Source organism: Panthera uncia, chromosome A2, assembly GCF_023721935.1.
Source record: "Panthera uncia isolate 11264 chromosome A2, Puncia_PCG_1.0, whole genome shotgun sequence".
Lineage (NCBI taxonomy): Eukaryota > Metazoa > Chordata > Mammalia > Carnivora > Felidae > Panthera > Panthera uncia.
The window spans coordinates 17056025-17069523 of record NC_064816.1 but is presented as its reverse complement, the minus strand read 5'-3'; the positions used below and the strand labels follow the sequence as shown (position 1 = coordinate 17069523).

At 46.2% G+C, this 13499-nt stretch overlaps 1 protein-coding gene across 1 annotated transcript in view; it reads left to right on the top strand.

Moving 5' to 3' along the window:
- The first annotated feature begins 997 nt into the window (after positions 1 to 997).
- SLC25A20 (solute carrier family 25 member 20) overlaps positions 998 to 13499 on the top strand; it is a 29645-nt gene continuing 17143 nt past the window's right edge. Inside the window, exons 1-4 of the mRNA XM_049640379.1 lie at positions 998 to 1250; positions 5361 to 5453; positions 9778 to 9905; positions 12923 to 13013. Of these exons, the coding sequence (XP_049496336.1) occupies positions 1146 to 1250; positions 5361 to 5453; positions 9778 to 9905; positions 12923 to 13013 (417 nt within the window). The 5' untranslated portion in view covers positions 998 to 1145. The remainder of the gene's footprint in view (positions 1251 to 5360; positions 5454 to 9777; positions 9906 to 12922; positions 13014 to 13499) is intronic.

The window sequence follows — 13499 nt, the reverse complement described above, 5'->3', positions numbered from 1 at the left end:
TAAGTCATTTGTCAGACTATGTCACTCCCTTGCTCAAAACCCCAGAATGTCTTTATTATTATTGTTTAATGTTTATTTATTTTTGAGAGAGAGACAGAGTGAGAGTGGGGGAGGGACAGAGAGGGAGACACGGAATCCAAAGTAGGCTTCAGGTTCTGAGCTGTCAGCACAGAGCCCCAAACGGGGCTCGAACCCACAAACCAGGAGATCATGACCTGAGCCCAAGTAGGACGTTTAACCGACTGAGCCACCTAGGCACCCCCAGAATGGCTTCTGTCTACCATCTCCTTCAGAGTAGAAGCTGACGTCCTCAGAGCGGCACACAAAGCCTGTTGAATGTGCCACCAATATCTCCACGTCTTTATCTGCTACTCCTCTTCCTCACTCTGCTGTAACCACAAAGGCCTTTCTCTGTGGTTCTCCAAAGAGGCCAGGCACAGCCCATCTCAGGGCTTTTGTATTTTCTTTTCCTTTGCTTGTTAGGTCCCTCACCCTCCATTCTCCCCACCCCCATGTCTTTGGGCAGGACTCACTTCCTCACGTTCTCAGTGAAACCCTCCCGTACCTACTTAAAATTGCATATTACTCGCCCCCTCTCTCCCATACTCTCTAACCCTCTTTCCGGGTTTTTCTCCATAGCAATTATCACCACTTGATACACTATGCAGCTTTCACTTATTTATCTTCGTCATGGTCTATAAACTCCACAAAGACAGGGATCCGTGTGCTGGGTTACCAGCTGCGCCTCCAGCACGTGGAAGGGCGCCTGGCACTAAGCCGAGCGCGGTCGGCTTCTGCGGAGTGAGTGGAGGAATGCGACGCGTAGAGGAGAAAACATTTAAGTCTGGGAAGACTTTCGGGACGGGTAAAGCTAACCGTCTGCACTTCCAACCTAGCCCGGAAGGGGTCAGGGCCAGCTCTGCTACCTCAAACCACGCCTACAGAGGGGCGGGACATCGGCCGGAAGCCGCCCCCCAGCGGAAGACGGACTGGGCAGCTTAGGCTGCCCCAGGCTCCTGCCCTAGGCTCCTGCCCCGCCTACGCGAAAGTGGGTGAAAGGTCGGCGGTGCCAGCGCTGCGGCTGGTGCAGTGGAGCAGGGCAGGCCCGGAACAGACTGACACAGTGCCGGCCAGACGGACGGACCATGGCAGACGAGGTGAAGCCTATCAGCCCACTCAAGAACCTGCTGGCCGGCGGCTTTGGCGGCATGTGCCTGGTGTTTGTGGGGCACCCGCTGGACACCGTCAAGGTGCGAGGAGACTGGGGCGCGCGCGGGCTGGAGGGAGGAGGTCCCGGCCAGGCGCAGAAAGCAGCGTCTCCCACGAGGCGCAGCCCGGGGCAGAAGCGGGGCCTGTGGGAGCTTCCGTGAGAAGTCCAGGGAATCTCCCTTTCGTTCTTTTTGGGGGTCGCAGAGAAGCTGTTCTTCGCGCCTCAAAGAGTCATACAGCGCAGAGGGAGCAGACTCTAACCGTCCACCAAGGGCTCTGATTTAAAGTTCTCGGTCCGGCATTGCGCCACCTCTTTGGGGATAGGAAAGAAAAAGCACCTGCCCAAAGCTCTGATTGCAGCAAACCTTACAACATTACCAGCAGGATTGAAACAGGTCACCTGTTAAAGCCCTCCTCAGAAAGAGAGCTAGACAGAGGTACAATTATTCTGGAGATGTCTTTTGACACATTCCTATGGGGCCAAAGTGCCCCCATCATTTCCTTCTCACTTTCCCGCCCCAGAGAGGGGGTTGGCCATCTTCAGCCTATCACCTCACATAAGCCTGATAGGCCTCTGGTGGGAAGTGATCATATCCTCAGGGATAAGCTCCTTCCAAGAAAAGCAGGTGACTGACTTCGCCCAGGGCTGCGTTGATCCTCACAACTCCCAGGTGAGGAAGCCATGGTCAAACTGAGGCTTTGGGAAGGAGGAAACTCATTAGGGCTTGTTCACTGGTCTTCCTCACATCTTGCTTCAATTCTTTCCCCTGCAGCACATTCAGCAAGACCTGCCTGGAGACCAAAGTCCATGCCCTGTGACTTAGCATTCAGAACTTCATCCTGGTTTTCTACCCTTATTTCTGGACACACATTTGGAGGAAATTGACAGATCGTGTCCAGGGTGGGCCTGTGGGGAGCCAACATGAGTCTTACAGGGTGGGAAGTCTGTGTAGGGGACTTAAGACTAGTATGAGAGAATTGTCTGGCCTCTCTTCCTACACTTGATCCACGTAGCCAGATATCTTGTAAGTTCGAGGCATTTGGAACCTCTCTTAAAACAAAACCCTCACTTGCTGCCTTATACAAGTGTTGCTCTTACTTCTGTATCCTCTTGCCCTTCTTCCCCACAGATGTTACTCTCAGGAAGGGCTCAGTGATCTCTGTACTAAAGTGTAAATGACTGAAAATGTTCCCTGGCATTTTTAACAGCCAAAAAGCCGCTTTTTAGCTTAAAACCACAAATTGCTGATTGCAGTCCTTTTGACCTCAGAGAGGCACATGGGTTCCAGTCAAAGCCTGGCCTAGGGGCACCTTCAGAGGTCCAAGGTGACTAGCTGTTGCCTAAGAAGGCAAGGACTGCAGCACTTCAGAGTTGGAGCTTGGAAAGGCTGTGTGGTAGGTGGTAAAGGGCTGGCTGAGTTCTGACTGGAGAAGTGGAGAACCCAGACATTCTGGGCAGGGCAAGAGCAGAAGTGAAGGCAGCTACTGGCTTGGCAGTGGGAATCAGGCTGTAAAATAAGATCAACCATGGAGTACTTTAATGTTCTTGCTGGCTTGGATGGTTGATGTCATGATGGAACAGGTGTGAAATCTATACAGAATCACAGAAAGGTATCACTCAGAAGTTTTGATCCATCTCTCTCTCCTTACTGAGCTAGGGAGGTTGTGCCTGATTATGGAGGATCTGAAAGCCAATAAAAGGGATTTCAGATGTCAAGCAGTTCTGTTTTACATTTCTACTATTCTGTCCTGTAAATTCTTCAGACTTGCATGGCCTCTCCATTGCCTAGAAAGTGATTTCCTTATTGTGACATGTGAGGCCCTAACAAATATAAGAATAAGAGATTCTAAAGAAACAGAGGAAGAGCAGGGCGAAAATGGTGCTTTGAAAAGGTTAGTATGATAGCACCATGAGAAGGACTTGGAAGCAGAAGGACTCTGAGCAGGAAAAACAGCCAGGAAGTAGACTGCGGAAGTAATTGGATGTATCAGTTATCTATCACATTATAACAACTTACCCTAAAATTTAGTGATACGAAACAATAACATTCATTAACTCTCATAGTCTTTCTGAGGCAGGGTTTTGGGAGCAGCTTAGGTGGATAGTCTGGCTTAGGGTTGTTTGTGAGGTTGCAGATGTTGGCTGGCATCCAGGATGAATAAAGAACTCTTGCAACTCAATAAAAAGACAAATAGCCCAACTGAAAAATGGGCAAAGGACTTAATATTGAATAAATATTAGACAAGCCTATAGAGACAGTAGATAAGTGATTGCAAGGGGCTTAGAGGAGCAAGAAATAGAGAGTAACTACTAATGGTGTGGAGTTTCTTTTTGTGGTGATGAAAATATTCTAAGTTGATTGTAATGAAGGTTGCACAACTCAAAATACTAAAAACCATTGAACTGTGCACTTTAAAAGGGTGAATTTTATGGTATGGAAATTATATCTTAAAAAGCTGTTGAGAAAAAGTACTGAACCAGGGTGCCTGGCTGACTCAATCGCTAGAGCATATGACTCTTGATTTTTGGGTCTTGAGTTTGAACACCACGTTGGGTGTAGAGATTACTTAAATTACTTAAATTACCCAAAGACAGTGTCCTCCCCCACCCCCCCACCCCCCCAAAAAAAAGATGTTGTATGGGACTACACTCATCTTAAGGATTGGCTTCCACGTGGTTCATTCACATGCTGGCAAGTTGGTGCTGGCTCTTGTCAGGAGGCCTTCTTTCTTCCATACATGGCCTCTCTAAGCTACTTGAGTGTCCTTATAACATGGTGACTGACTTCCCCCAAAGCAGATAACCTGATATAGAGTCAGGCAGAAGCTGGCCTTTTTGTCACCTAGCCTTGGAAGTCATATAGCATCAATACCACCATACTCTACTTGATAGAAGTAAGTTGGCTGAGTCTGGCCCACATTCAAGGGGAGTGAATTAGGACTTAAATTTGAAGGGGAAGGAGCATCAAGGAATTAGTGGACATAATTGAAAACCACTATACTGGGTAAGAATGGGTTAGGACTTGGCCTAGGAAAGGACTCAGACAGGAAGAAATTAGGATTCTGGAAGCATCTTGAAGGACCACTCCAATAGACTTGGTGCCCATGTCAGTAAGAGTAGGGAGAGCAATAGGAAGTAGTCAGAGGTGATGCTGTGGTTTCAAATCCTGAGGTAGCTAGGTTGCTCTGGCACAAATGGAACATTCATCAGGAAGGTGAGATTCCAGAGGTGATTTGAGTAGGGAGATCTTTACTTGGAAGTTGGAAGTATAGCCCTAAAGATGGGAGAGAAGGTCTGGAGATGGCCAAGTGATAGTCATCACTGAGTAGCAGCTGAAGCCCTGCAATCTGAGTTTTCTGAATGGGATCATGGACCACATGGGTAGGGTGCTAAGCCTGAAGAATGCCGGAGTAGAAAAGGAGACAAAGGAGGGAGTTCTAAGAAGGGAGGTTTCAAGAAGAGACATTTTGAAGCACTGTATATATCAAAAGGTCAAGAAGGATGAGGATCAGCAGAAGTGGGATTAAATCCACCTTACTCAGGGGTGCCTGGGTGGCTCAGTTGGTTAAGCGTATGACTCTTGATTTTGGCTCAGGTCATGCTCTCATGGTTCGTGGATTTGAGCCCCATGTCAGGCTCACACTGGCAGTGCAGATCCTGCTTAGGATTCTATCTCTCCTCTTTCTGCCCCTCCCCAGCTTGCACTCTCCTTCTCTCTCAAAATAAATTTACATATTTTTAAATACATTTAAAAAATCCACCTTACTCCAGAATGCTTTTGTGGAGTGCCTTACCTAACCACCAGCATGCCACCACAAATAGGAAGCTGGTCATAACTATTGGCATATCACTTGAACTCTGTAAACCCAGCCTTCTTATCTGTAAACTGGGAATACCTATCCCATTGGGTCATTGTGGGATCCATTAGGTAAGAAATAAGTGGTGGAAGTGACTAGATGAGGGAAAAAAAAGGCATGCTACTAATGACATGTGAGTACAGAGTTTGAATAAATTGGAGGAAAGAGAAGTCTGAATCTAGCAGGTTAAGCAAGTGCCAAAGACATGTACACAGGCACAACTATTCTCTGTTCAGAGTTTGGCAAGCAGTTCTGTTTCTGGGAGATGATTGTGTTTTAACTTCTGGTTTCAGGTCCGACTGCAGACACAGCCCCCAAGTTTGCCTGGACAGCCACCCATGTATTCTGGGACCTTTGACTGTTTCCGGAAGACACTTGTTAGAGAGGTATGGTATCTAGGTGTTGGGCATTCCTCTTACTCAGAGGACCACATTCACAGAGTTGGTTTGTTGCTTCCCTGGGGGGATAGGGTGTCTTTCTGTTGGAGGGCTAGCCCACAGCTGCGGCTCTCTCGCTGTGCCATCCCATGCCCTCCTGTTGTTGCTCTGGAGTCTTTGATGGTTCCAGCTGCTGTTTTATATGGATGACTAAAGCTAATAAAATGGTTTTCTCATTTGAAAGGCAGAATTCAGGGTGCTTAGGTGTCACCCAGATAAAGAAGGGAGACTGCTAAGTGATGGATTAAGCCTTGGGGGAGAAGTTGTTCCCATGGTTCCCACAGGATCCATGCCCAAGATGGTGCTGCCTTTTTTTCTTTAAGGCATTCTTTCTTTCATCTGTGCTTCCCAGAGCTGAGTCTCATCGGTGTCCCATTGAGGCTTTAGGCTTTGGATCTGCCCCAAATCTTCTGCGCTGGTGGAAGAAAGGCAGGGTTTACATGCCTCTTGGTCAAGGAACACTGAGCATCTGTTTAGTGGCTTGGCAGTGTGCTGGGTCCTGGGGGCCTGGTGAGAATGGCTTATACAAACCCAACTCCCTGCAGGGTTGAATAGGTTTCCTTCGTCCATATGTATGCACATCCTTGGTTTTTGCTGTGCCAGACTGACCTCTCTGCTTTCTGAAACTGCCAGAGGTCTTGGCTGTGCTGCGTGCAAGTGGGTGGGCCAGGATAGTGGAAGGAAGGCTAACCAGGAGGCAAGGGCTTAGTTAGGCCCTTAGGACTTGGACATGCTTTTCAGCCCCGGCAGGGAGCTGTAGGCTTTGGAAGGACTTTGTCACATGCTGCTTTTGTAGATCCTCCTCAGAACCTTCTCTTCCCCCTTCACTCTTTACTGTTTTCTGCCTTTGCACTTTGTCCTCAGACAGTCTGCTTACAGCGTGTGACAATGTTAGACCTTTGCAGGACCCAGGAGTGCCGACTGGTACAGTTGTGCCCCTTTAGTTCAGGAAAGAAGATTGGTTGTGAGTGCCCAGGATCTGCAGAGAGACAGGTTCTCCAGCCTGTGTCCGTGGACTCTCCAGGTGTGGAGCACGACCCTATTTCTCCTGCAGTTCTATCTTAAGCAGCAACTATAGGGGCACCTGGGTGGCACAGCTGGTTGAGTGTCCGACTTCGGCTCAGGTCATCATCTCGAGGTTCGTGAGTTTGAGCCCCACGTTGGACTCTGTGCTGACAGCTTGGAGCCTGGAGCCTGCTTCGGTTTCTGTCTGTCTGTCTGTCTCCCTCTCTCTCTGCCCCTCCCCCACTTGTGCTTTGTCTCTCGCTGGCTCTCAAAAATGAATAAGCGTTATGGGGCGCCTGGGTGGCGCAGTCGGTTAAGCGTCCGACTTCAGCCAGGTCACGATCTTGCGGTCCGTGAGTTCGAGCCCCGCGTCAGGCTCTGGGCTGATGGCTCGGAGCCTGGAGCCTGTTTCCGATTCTGTGTCTCCCTCTCTCTCTGCCCCTCCCCCGTTCATGCTCTGTCTCTCTCTGTCCCAAAAATAAATATAAAAAAAACAAAACAAACAAAAAAAAAACACACACAAAAAAAAACGTTGAAAAAAAAAAACAAACTAAAAATAGAATTACCCTATGACCCAGCAATTGCACTATTGGGCATTTATCTAAGGGATATAGGTGTGCTGTTTCGAAGGGACACCTGCACCCCCATGTTTATAGCAACACTATCAACAATAACCAAAGTATGGAAAGAGCCCAAATGTCCATCGATGGATGAATGGATAAAGAAGATGTGGTATATATATACAATGGAGTATTACTCGGCGATCAAGAAGAATGAAATCTTGCCATTTGCAACTACATGGATGGAACTGGAGGGTATTATGCTAAGTGAAGTTAGTCAGAGAAAGACAAAAATCATATGACTTCACTCATATGAGGACTTTAAGAGACAAAACAGATGAACATAAGGGAAGGGAAACAAAAATAATATAAAAACAGGGAGGGGGACAAAACAAGAGACTCATGGAGAACAAACAGGGTTACAGGAGGGGTTGTGGGGGGGGGGATGGGCTAAATGGGTAAGGGGCACTAAAGAGTCTACTCCTGAAATCATTGTTGCGCTCTATGCTAATTTGGATATAAATTAAAAAAAATACAAAATTAAATTTAAAAAGTGTAAAAAAAAATGAGCAATTATAACATTTGTTTTTAAAACTATTCCTTATTTTGTATTAAAGTGATACAAGCACTTGGGTTTGTTACTGAAAGGCTTGTAACAAAGTAGCAAAATGATTTATCCACCTCTTCTCCAGAGGTAATTTTTTTCAGCTTTTCCAGTTGTTTATGCTGTTTCTACCTAAAAAAATATACATTTACAACTATATTTAATACACTTTTTATATGTGTTAGCTACCTATTTGTGGTAGATGATTTTAAGTCTTAACGTTTCTTTTTTTAATGCTTTTTAAAAAATATTTATTAAACTTTTTTTTAATGTTTATTTATTTTTGAGAGAGAGAGAGACAGAGAGAGAGAGCACAAGTGGAAGAGGGGCAGCAAGAGAGGGAAACACAGAATCTGAAGCAGGCTCCAGGCTCTGAGCTGTCAGCACAGAGCCCTATGCAGGGCCCAAACCCGCAAACCACAAGATCATGACCTGAGCTGAAGTCAGATGCTTGACAGACTAAGCCACCCAGGTGCCCCTATTTATCTATTTTGAGAGAGAGGAAAAAGCACACACATGCGCACACGCAGGGGAGTGGCTGAGAGAGAGAACCCCAAGCAGGCTCCGCGCTGTCAGCACAAAGCCCAATGTAGGGCTTGAACTCAAACCGTGAGATTGTGACCTGAGCCTAAACCAAGAGTCACACTTAACCAACTGAGCCACCCAGGTGCCCCTAGTCTTACATTTCTTTATGCCCTCTTTCTGCCCTGCCTGTATAGTTTTATCATATGTTGTGGTTTAATCCAATTTACTGTTTTCATGATTACAACTTTATATATGTTTTTTTCCTCTTAAGTAATATAGTATGATGCGCATTTTATTTCTTGTGTGACTTTTTGTTTTTCTTGAGGTTAGGTAAAATAATTGTGTCAGTTTCTTTTGCTTGTGTTTCTTTGAATTGCTGTCTCGGTTATCTTGTACCTAAGAAAGCTCTGTGGAGTACCTTTCTGTTTGGTTTTCCACACTGCCTAAACAGTTGTAATCTGTTCTTCCACTGTGAGTTGTTTTGCTTTGTTTTTTTTGTTTTTTGTTTTTTTTTGGGAAACTTCCCTTCTGGGGTCCTCTATCCTCATACTCTTGTGTGGACTGGCTTCTTTCCAGGCCCACAGTACCCAACGCCATCCCAGAAGCCTCCTTTACCTCTCTTGGGCTCAACCCTTGGTCTCCTGGGTCCCAAATCTTTTTCCCTGGTTACGAACCTCATTTGGTTGGGATATCTGTTTGTCTGTTTATTAGCTACTGGCATAGTTGATTTTATCACAAACTACATGAGTGAAAATTGATGTGCAGTCTTACTATTGTTTCTAATAATAAAAACCCTCTGTCTTAGTACTTGGAAAATACAAAAATTTCTTAATTACCTGTCATCTCACTCCAAGGAAGTCAGATCACATTGTACATCTTATCTTCTAGCCTGCCTTTTTAGTGGTCTCTAAGTAGACTTAATAGCATCTTCTCATGTTACAATGTGATTTAATGGCCGTGTGATAGTCCATTTATGGAATTCCCATCATTTGTCTCGTTAATCTCCTATTTGGGAGTTTTTTGGATTATTCCAAAATTTTGGGAGCTTATAAATGCCTAATGTCATTCTCTTTTTACATCTCTGAGTATGTTCTTAGAATAAACTTCTAGACACAGAATTTCCTGATGAAAGGGCATGCTGCATATTGCCAGATTGCTTTCCAGAATAAAAGCTGTTTCTGGTTTCTTCAGCAGTGTATAAAAGGACAACTATTTCTGGGGGTTTCTTCCTTTTGTTTTTTTTTTTAAGTTTATTTATTTTGAGAGAGAGAGAGAAAGAGATGCAGGAGGAGAGAGAGAGAATGCCAAGCAGGCTCTGCACCATCAGCACAGAACCCAAGGCAGGACTCAAACTCATGAACTGTGACATCATGACCTGAGCTGAAACCAAGAATTGGACACTTAACCGACTGAGCCACCCAGGCTCCCAGGGGTTTTTCTTCCTTTTGAAAGTTCTCTTCACTCGGAGAAGAGGTGAAGGAAGGAAGCCACAGTTTAGAGGACACAGTACGTCGCTGTTTCAGCAGTATAAAGGGTACTCGTGTCTATAAACAGCTTCTGTTTCTGTGATTCCTTGCAGGGCATCACGGGGCTATATCGGGGCATGGCTGCCCCCATCATTGGGGTTACCCCCATGTTCGCTGTGTGCTTCTTTGGGTTTGGTTTGGGGAAGAAACTGCAACAGAAATGCCCAGAGGATGTGCTCAGGTGAGTACTTACAGGTCTGGAGCACTTGAAGCTGTTCCACCTGGTGGTGTGACATGGGTCAAAGTGAAAAATCTTGGCAGATAGGGAGTGGCTGTCCCTCTGGACCCCTAACACTGGCTCCTGGTTGCTCCACATGAGGGAGGTACTTGAGCTTCTTTTGCCCTGTGAACCAAAGGGAAAAAGAAAACAACCCCGAATCCTCCCCCATCTTCCCTACCAGGTTGTCATAATTTCTTCTATGAAGTAGTATCACTTACTGTGGATATTAGTAATATCAACCCCATAGCATTGAGAGGTCTGAATGTGAAAAAGTATGTAAAATGCCATGAACAGTCCCCAGTGCTACAGCAATGACAACAGCAGCCTTGTCTTCCATCCCCTGCTTGGGAAAAGGGAAGGACCCTTAACCAACTCAGTCACCCAGGTGTTTCTCAATTTTTTTTTTTTTTTTTTAGTGTTTATTTGGTTTTGAGAGAGAGAGTGTGTGTGTATGAGCAGGGGAGGGGCAGAGAGAGAGGGAGACACAGAATCCAAAGCAGGCTCCAGGCTCTGAGCTGTTAGCACAGAGCCCGATGCAGGGCTTGAACTCATGAACCAGGAGATAATGACCTGAGCCGAAGTTGGACACTTAACTGATTGAGCCACGCAGGTGCCTCTCAATTTTTTTTTAATTAAACCTTTTTAAATTTTTAATTGAAGTATAGTTGACACATAATATTAGTTTCAAGTATATAATGTAGTGATTCAACAATTACATACATTATGAAATGCTCACATGGTAAGTGTAGTTCCCATCTGTCACCATACAAAGTTATTACAATATTATTGACTATATTCACTATGATGTACTTTTCATCAGACCAGCTTCTTGGCATGCAGGGGGATTCAGAGTGGAAACATGGGATGATAAGATGTCCTCAGTCTGAGACTTGCAGGGTGACAACAACTCCTGGGAAGGGCTGCAGGCAGCACAGATCCCACAGAGGCTGGCCAGGCCTGGGTCCAAGAGTTTGAGGGAGGAAGCCCAGGGTGCTGTGTGGTTGTTTTCTGTCACTACTTCAGGCCACAGCATGCTGAGTAAGGGTCTAGGACGTAGATGAGATGCTTATAATGTGAAACTATTTCTGGAGTCCTTGTGACCCTCTGAATGTGACAAGCTTCTATAAATAGCCACAGGTGGCCACGAATGTGAATGTGTATGGGGTCCTTTTGAAGCTGTGTTTGGCTGTTGGTAGTCCAAATGTCCCAGGGACACATGTCTTCTCTGAGAAGCTGGTATTCTAGCTCATGTACCAGCTCATAGTTATACTGGGGCGATGCACTAAAACCCCCAGTGGGGTCATTGTTAGTACTTAGACCTGTGGGTTGTATTCCCTGTACAATCACATCAGCATACAAAGAAATACCCTTCCTGCTTGAGCAAAGGTTGAGACACTGAGGACCCCACTCGTATAATCTTGCCATGTTTTAAATTCTGGACATCAGCCCTGCCATGTTTCCCCTCCCTGCAGTGGTATTTGAGGATAGTATGGAAATGAGCATTACCAGCATCTTGGAGTGGATCCCCAAGAAGGTTCAGACTCACAGATACCAGCCTAGGGTGGGGGTGGGGAGTGGCAGAATGGGCCAGGCAGTCATAGAGTGTCTAAAGAGTTCTCTGGGCACACACAGAGAACCCATTCAGAGAAAAGTCCTTATTCCCAAGAGATGGGGATGTGCCTGGCCTGGAGTATGGGCATCCTGCAAAGTACAGAGCATGTTGGTCTCCTGAGGAGAACTTCAGTTGCTGAGAGGGCTCCTCTTGGAGACAGCAGTGTGAACTGTGTCTGTGAAGGAGGCCGTGCATGAAAGCAAGTCTCTTGACTGTTCGACAGCCAACCTGTGTGCTAGGTCTGCATGCCTGAGGTATATGTGTGGGCCCTGCCTGGAGTGAGAATATAAAACAACAACAACAAAAACAGGGCTGTTGAAACGTATGCCCTACCTAGAGGGAAGGACTGCAGTAGATGTCTCTCTACTCCGTTTGACATCTGTTCTCCAGGTCTTGGGCTCTTGTTGAGTGGGACCTGGCTGAAGGCTCAACTGTCAGCGGTTGGGGTCAGGAGGGGCCTGAGGCTCTGGCAAGTAACTGAAGATTTTTAGTAACCTTTCTTAAATTGTGGAGGCTCTGTTGAGATGTTAATTATAGCTTTGTGCTCCATTGCCTCCTGGTGACCCTTGTATTACTAATAGAAAAGGAGATGCCAGAGGTAGCACAGACAGCTGTGTGCTATAGATACCTGGAGCCTCACCTCCAAATACTTCGTGTGGTTTATTCTGTAGGGGCCAGGGTGAGGATCCATCTCTCTGGCCGCTGAGGGATCATTCCCTGCCCAGAGGGCTACAGAACTCATCATGCCTCTCTGGGTACCATCCCTGTCTGGACCTTTTTCAGCATCTTAACAGCACACTCTTTGCAATTGGCCTGGGTGCCCCTCATCCTGTGGAAATGGCCACAACTGTCCCCCTAGCCTTGATGCTGTCTCGCTTGAGTCTTGGCTTAAAATGTTCTCAGGCCCTTGCTGATCCAGAGGAAGTGAGATTGGAGGGAAACTGGGGTTGACTGAGACCTAAATCTTGAGTTGGAGGCTTTTTTCCACAACAACCCTGAGTTTTACAAATGGGGAGTCAAGGCTCAGTGAAGCCTAAAAACTAATCTGTAGTCATTGTGCATGACAGGCCCAGGCAGGGAACTATGTCTCACTATAAAGCTTCTGTGGGTGAGGCCAACTGAGTGTGCAGGTGGCCTTCCTGACCAAGCTCATATTACTCTTGGTACTGAGACCTCTGCCCTGGAAAATTTGACCTCAGAATACACCTAGAACTTTGCTTTTGTGCAAAATATGATTTATTTCTGCCGGGCTTCTGCCTAGTCCAAGTGCTTATTTTTTCTTACAAAGTCATCCTTCGTGCTGGGATTGCTGCTGTCCTGGGTGGTTAGTTACAGGGGTTGCCTCTGGTTTTTGTTTTCAATACAGCTACCCCCAAATATTTGCAGCTGGGATGTTATCTGGTGTATTCACCACGGGAATTATGACCCCTGGAGAACGGATCAAGTGCTTGCTACAGGTAAGGGTATGAGCTGGTGTGGGGGAATGTGATCTGGGGGGAGGCAGCTAGCTTTTTCCATTCAGTATGCAATTTTGTGTGGATGTTTATGTCCTTTCACCCTTTATAAAGGCTTCAGGTCAGGTGTGCAAAACAGTTTCAAGGTTTTCAAGAGCATGGAAGCAATCGTAGTAGAATCGAGAACCAGGACAGTGTAACAAACCAACCAAAATGTCACACCTGTGATGTGTCATTCTAGACTTATCCACTCTTATTAACAGTACTTCAGGAACTCTGAAAGGTGAACCGTGTTTCTTCAGAGGTGGAAGGGAGGCTACTTCTGCCTGTGTATCTTATGTCTCTACCAGTTGCCCAAAGACTCAGTGCCCTTTGAGTACCTGGCTCATTGACAGCCAAGGGTGTGAATTGGTCTCCTGCCTTACCACACAGGCTCCTTTTAAAACAACAAAGTTACTGCTGTTTTCTTCTAATAGCTGAAGTAATTTA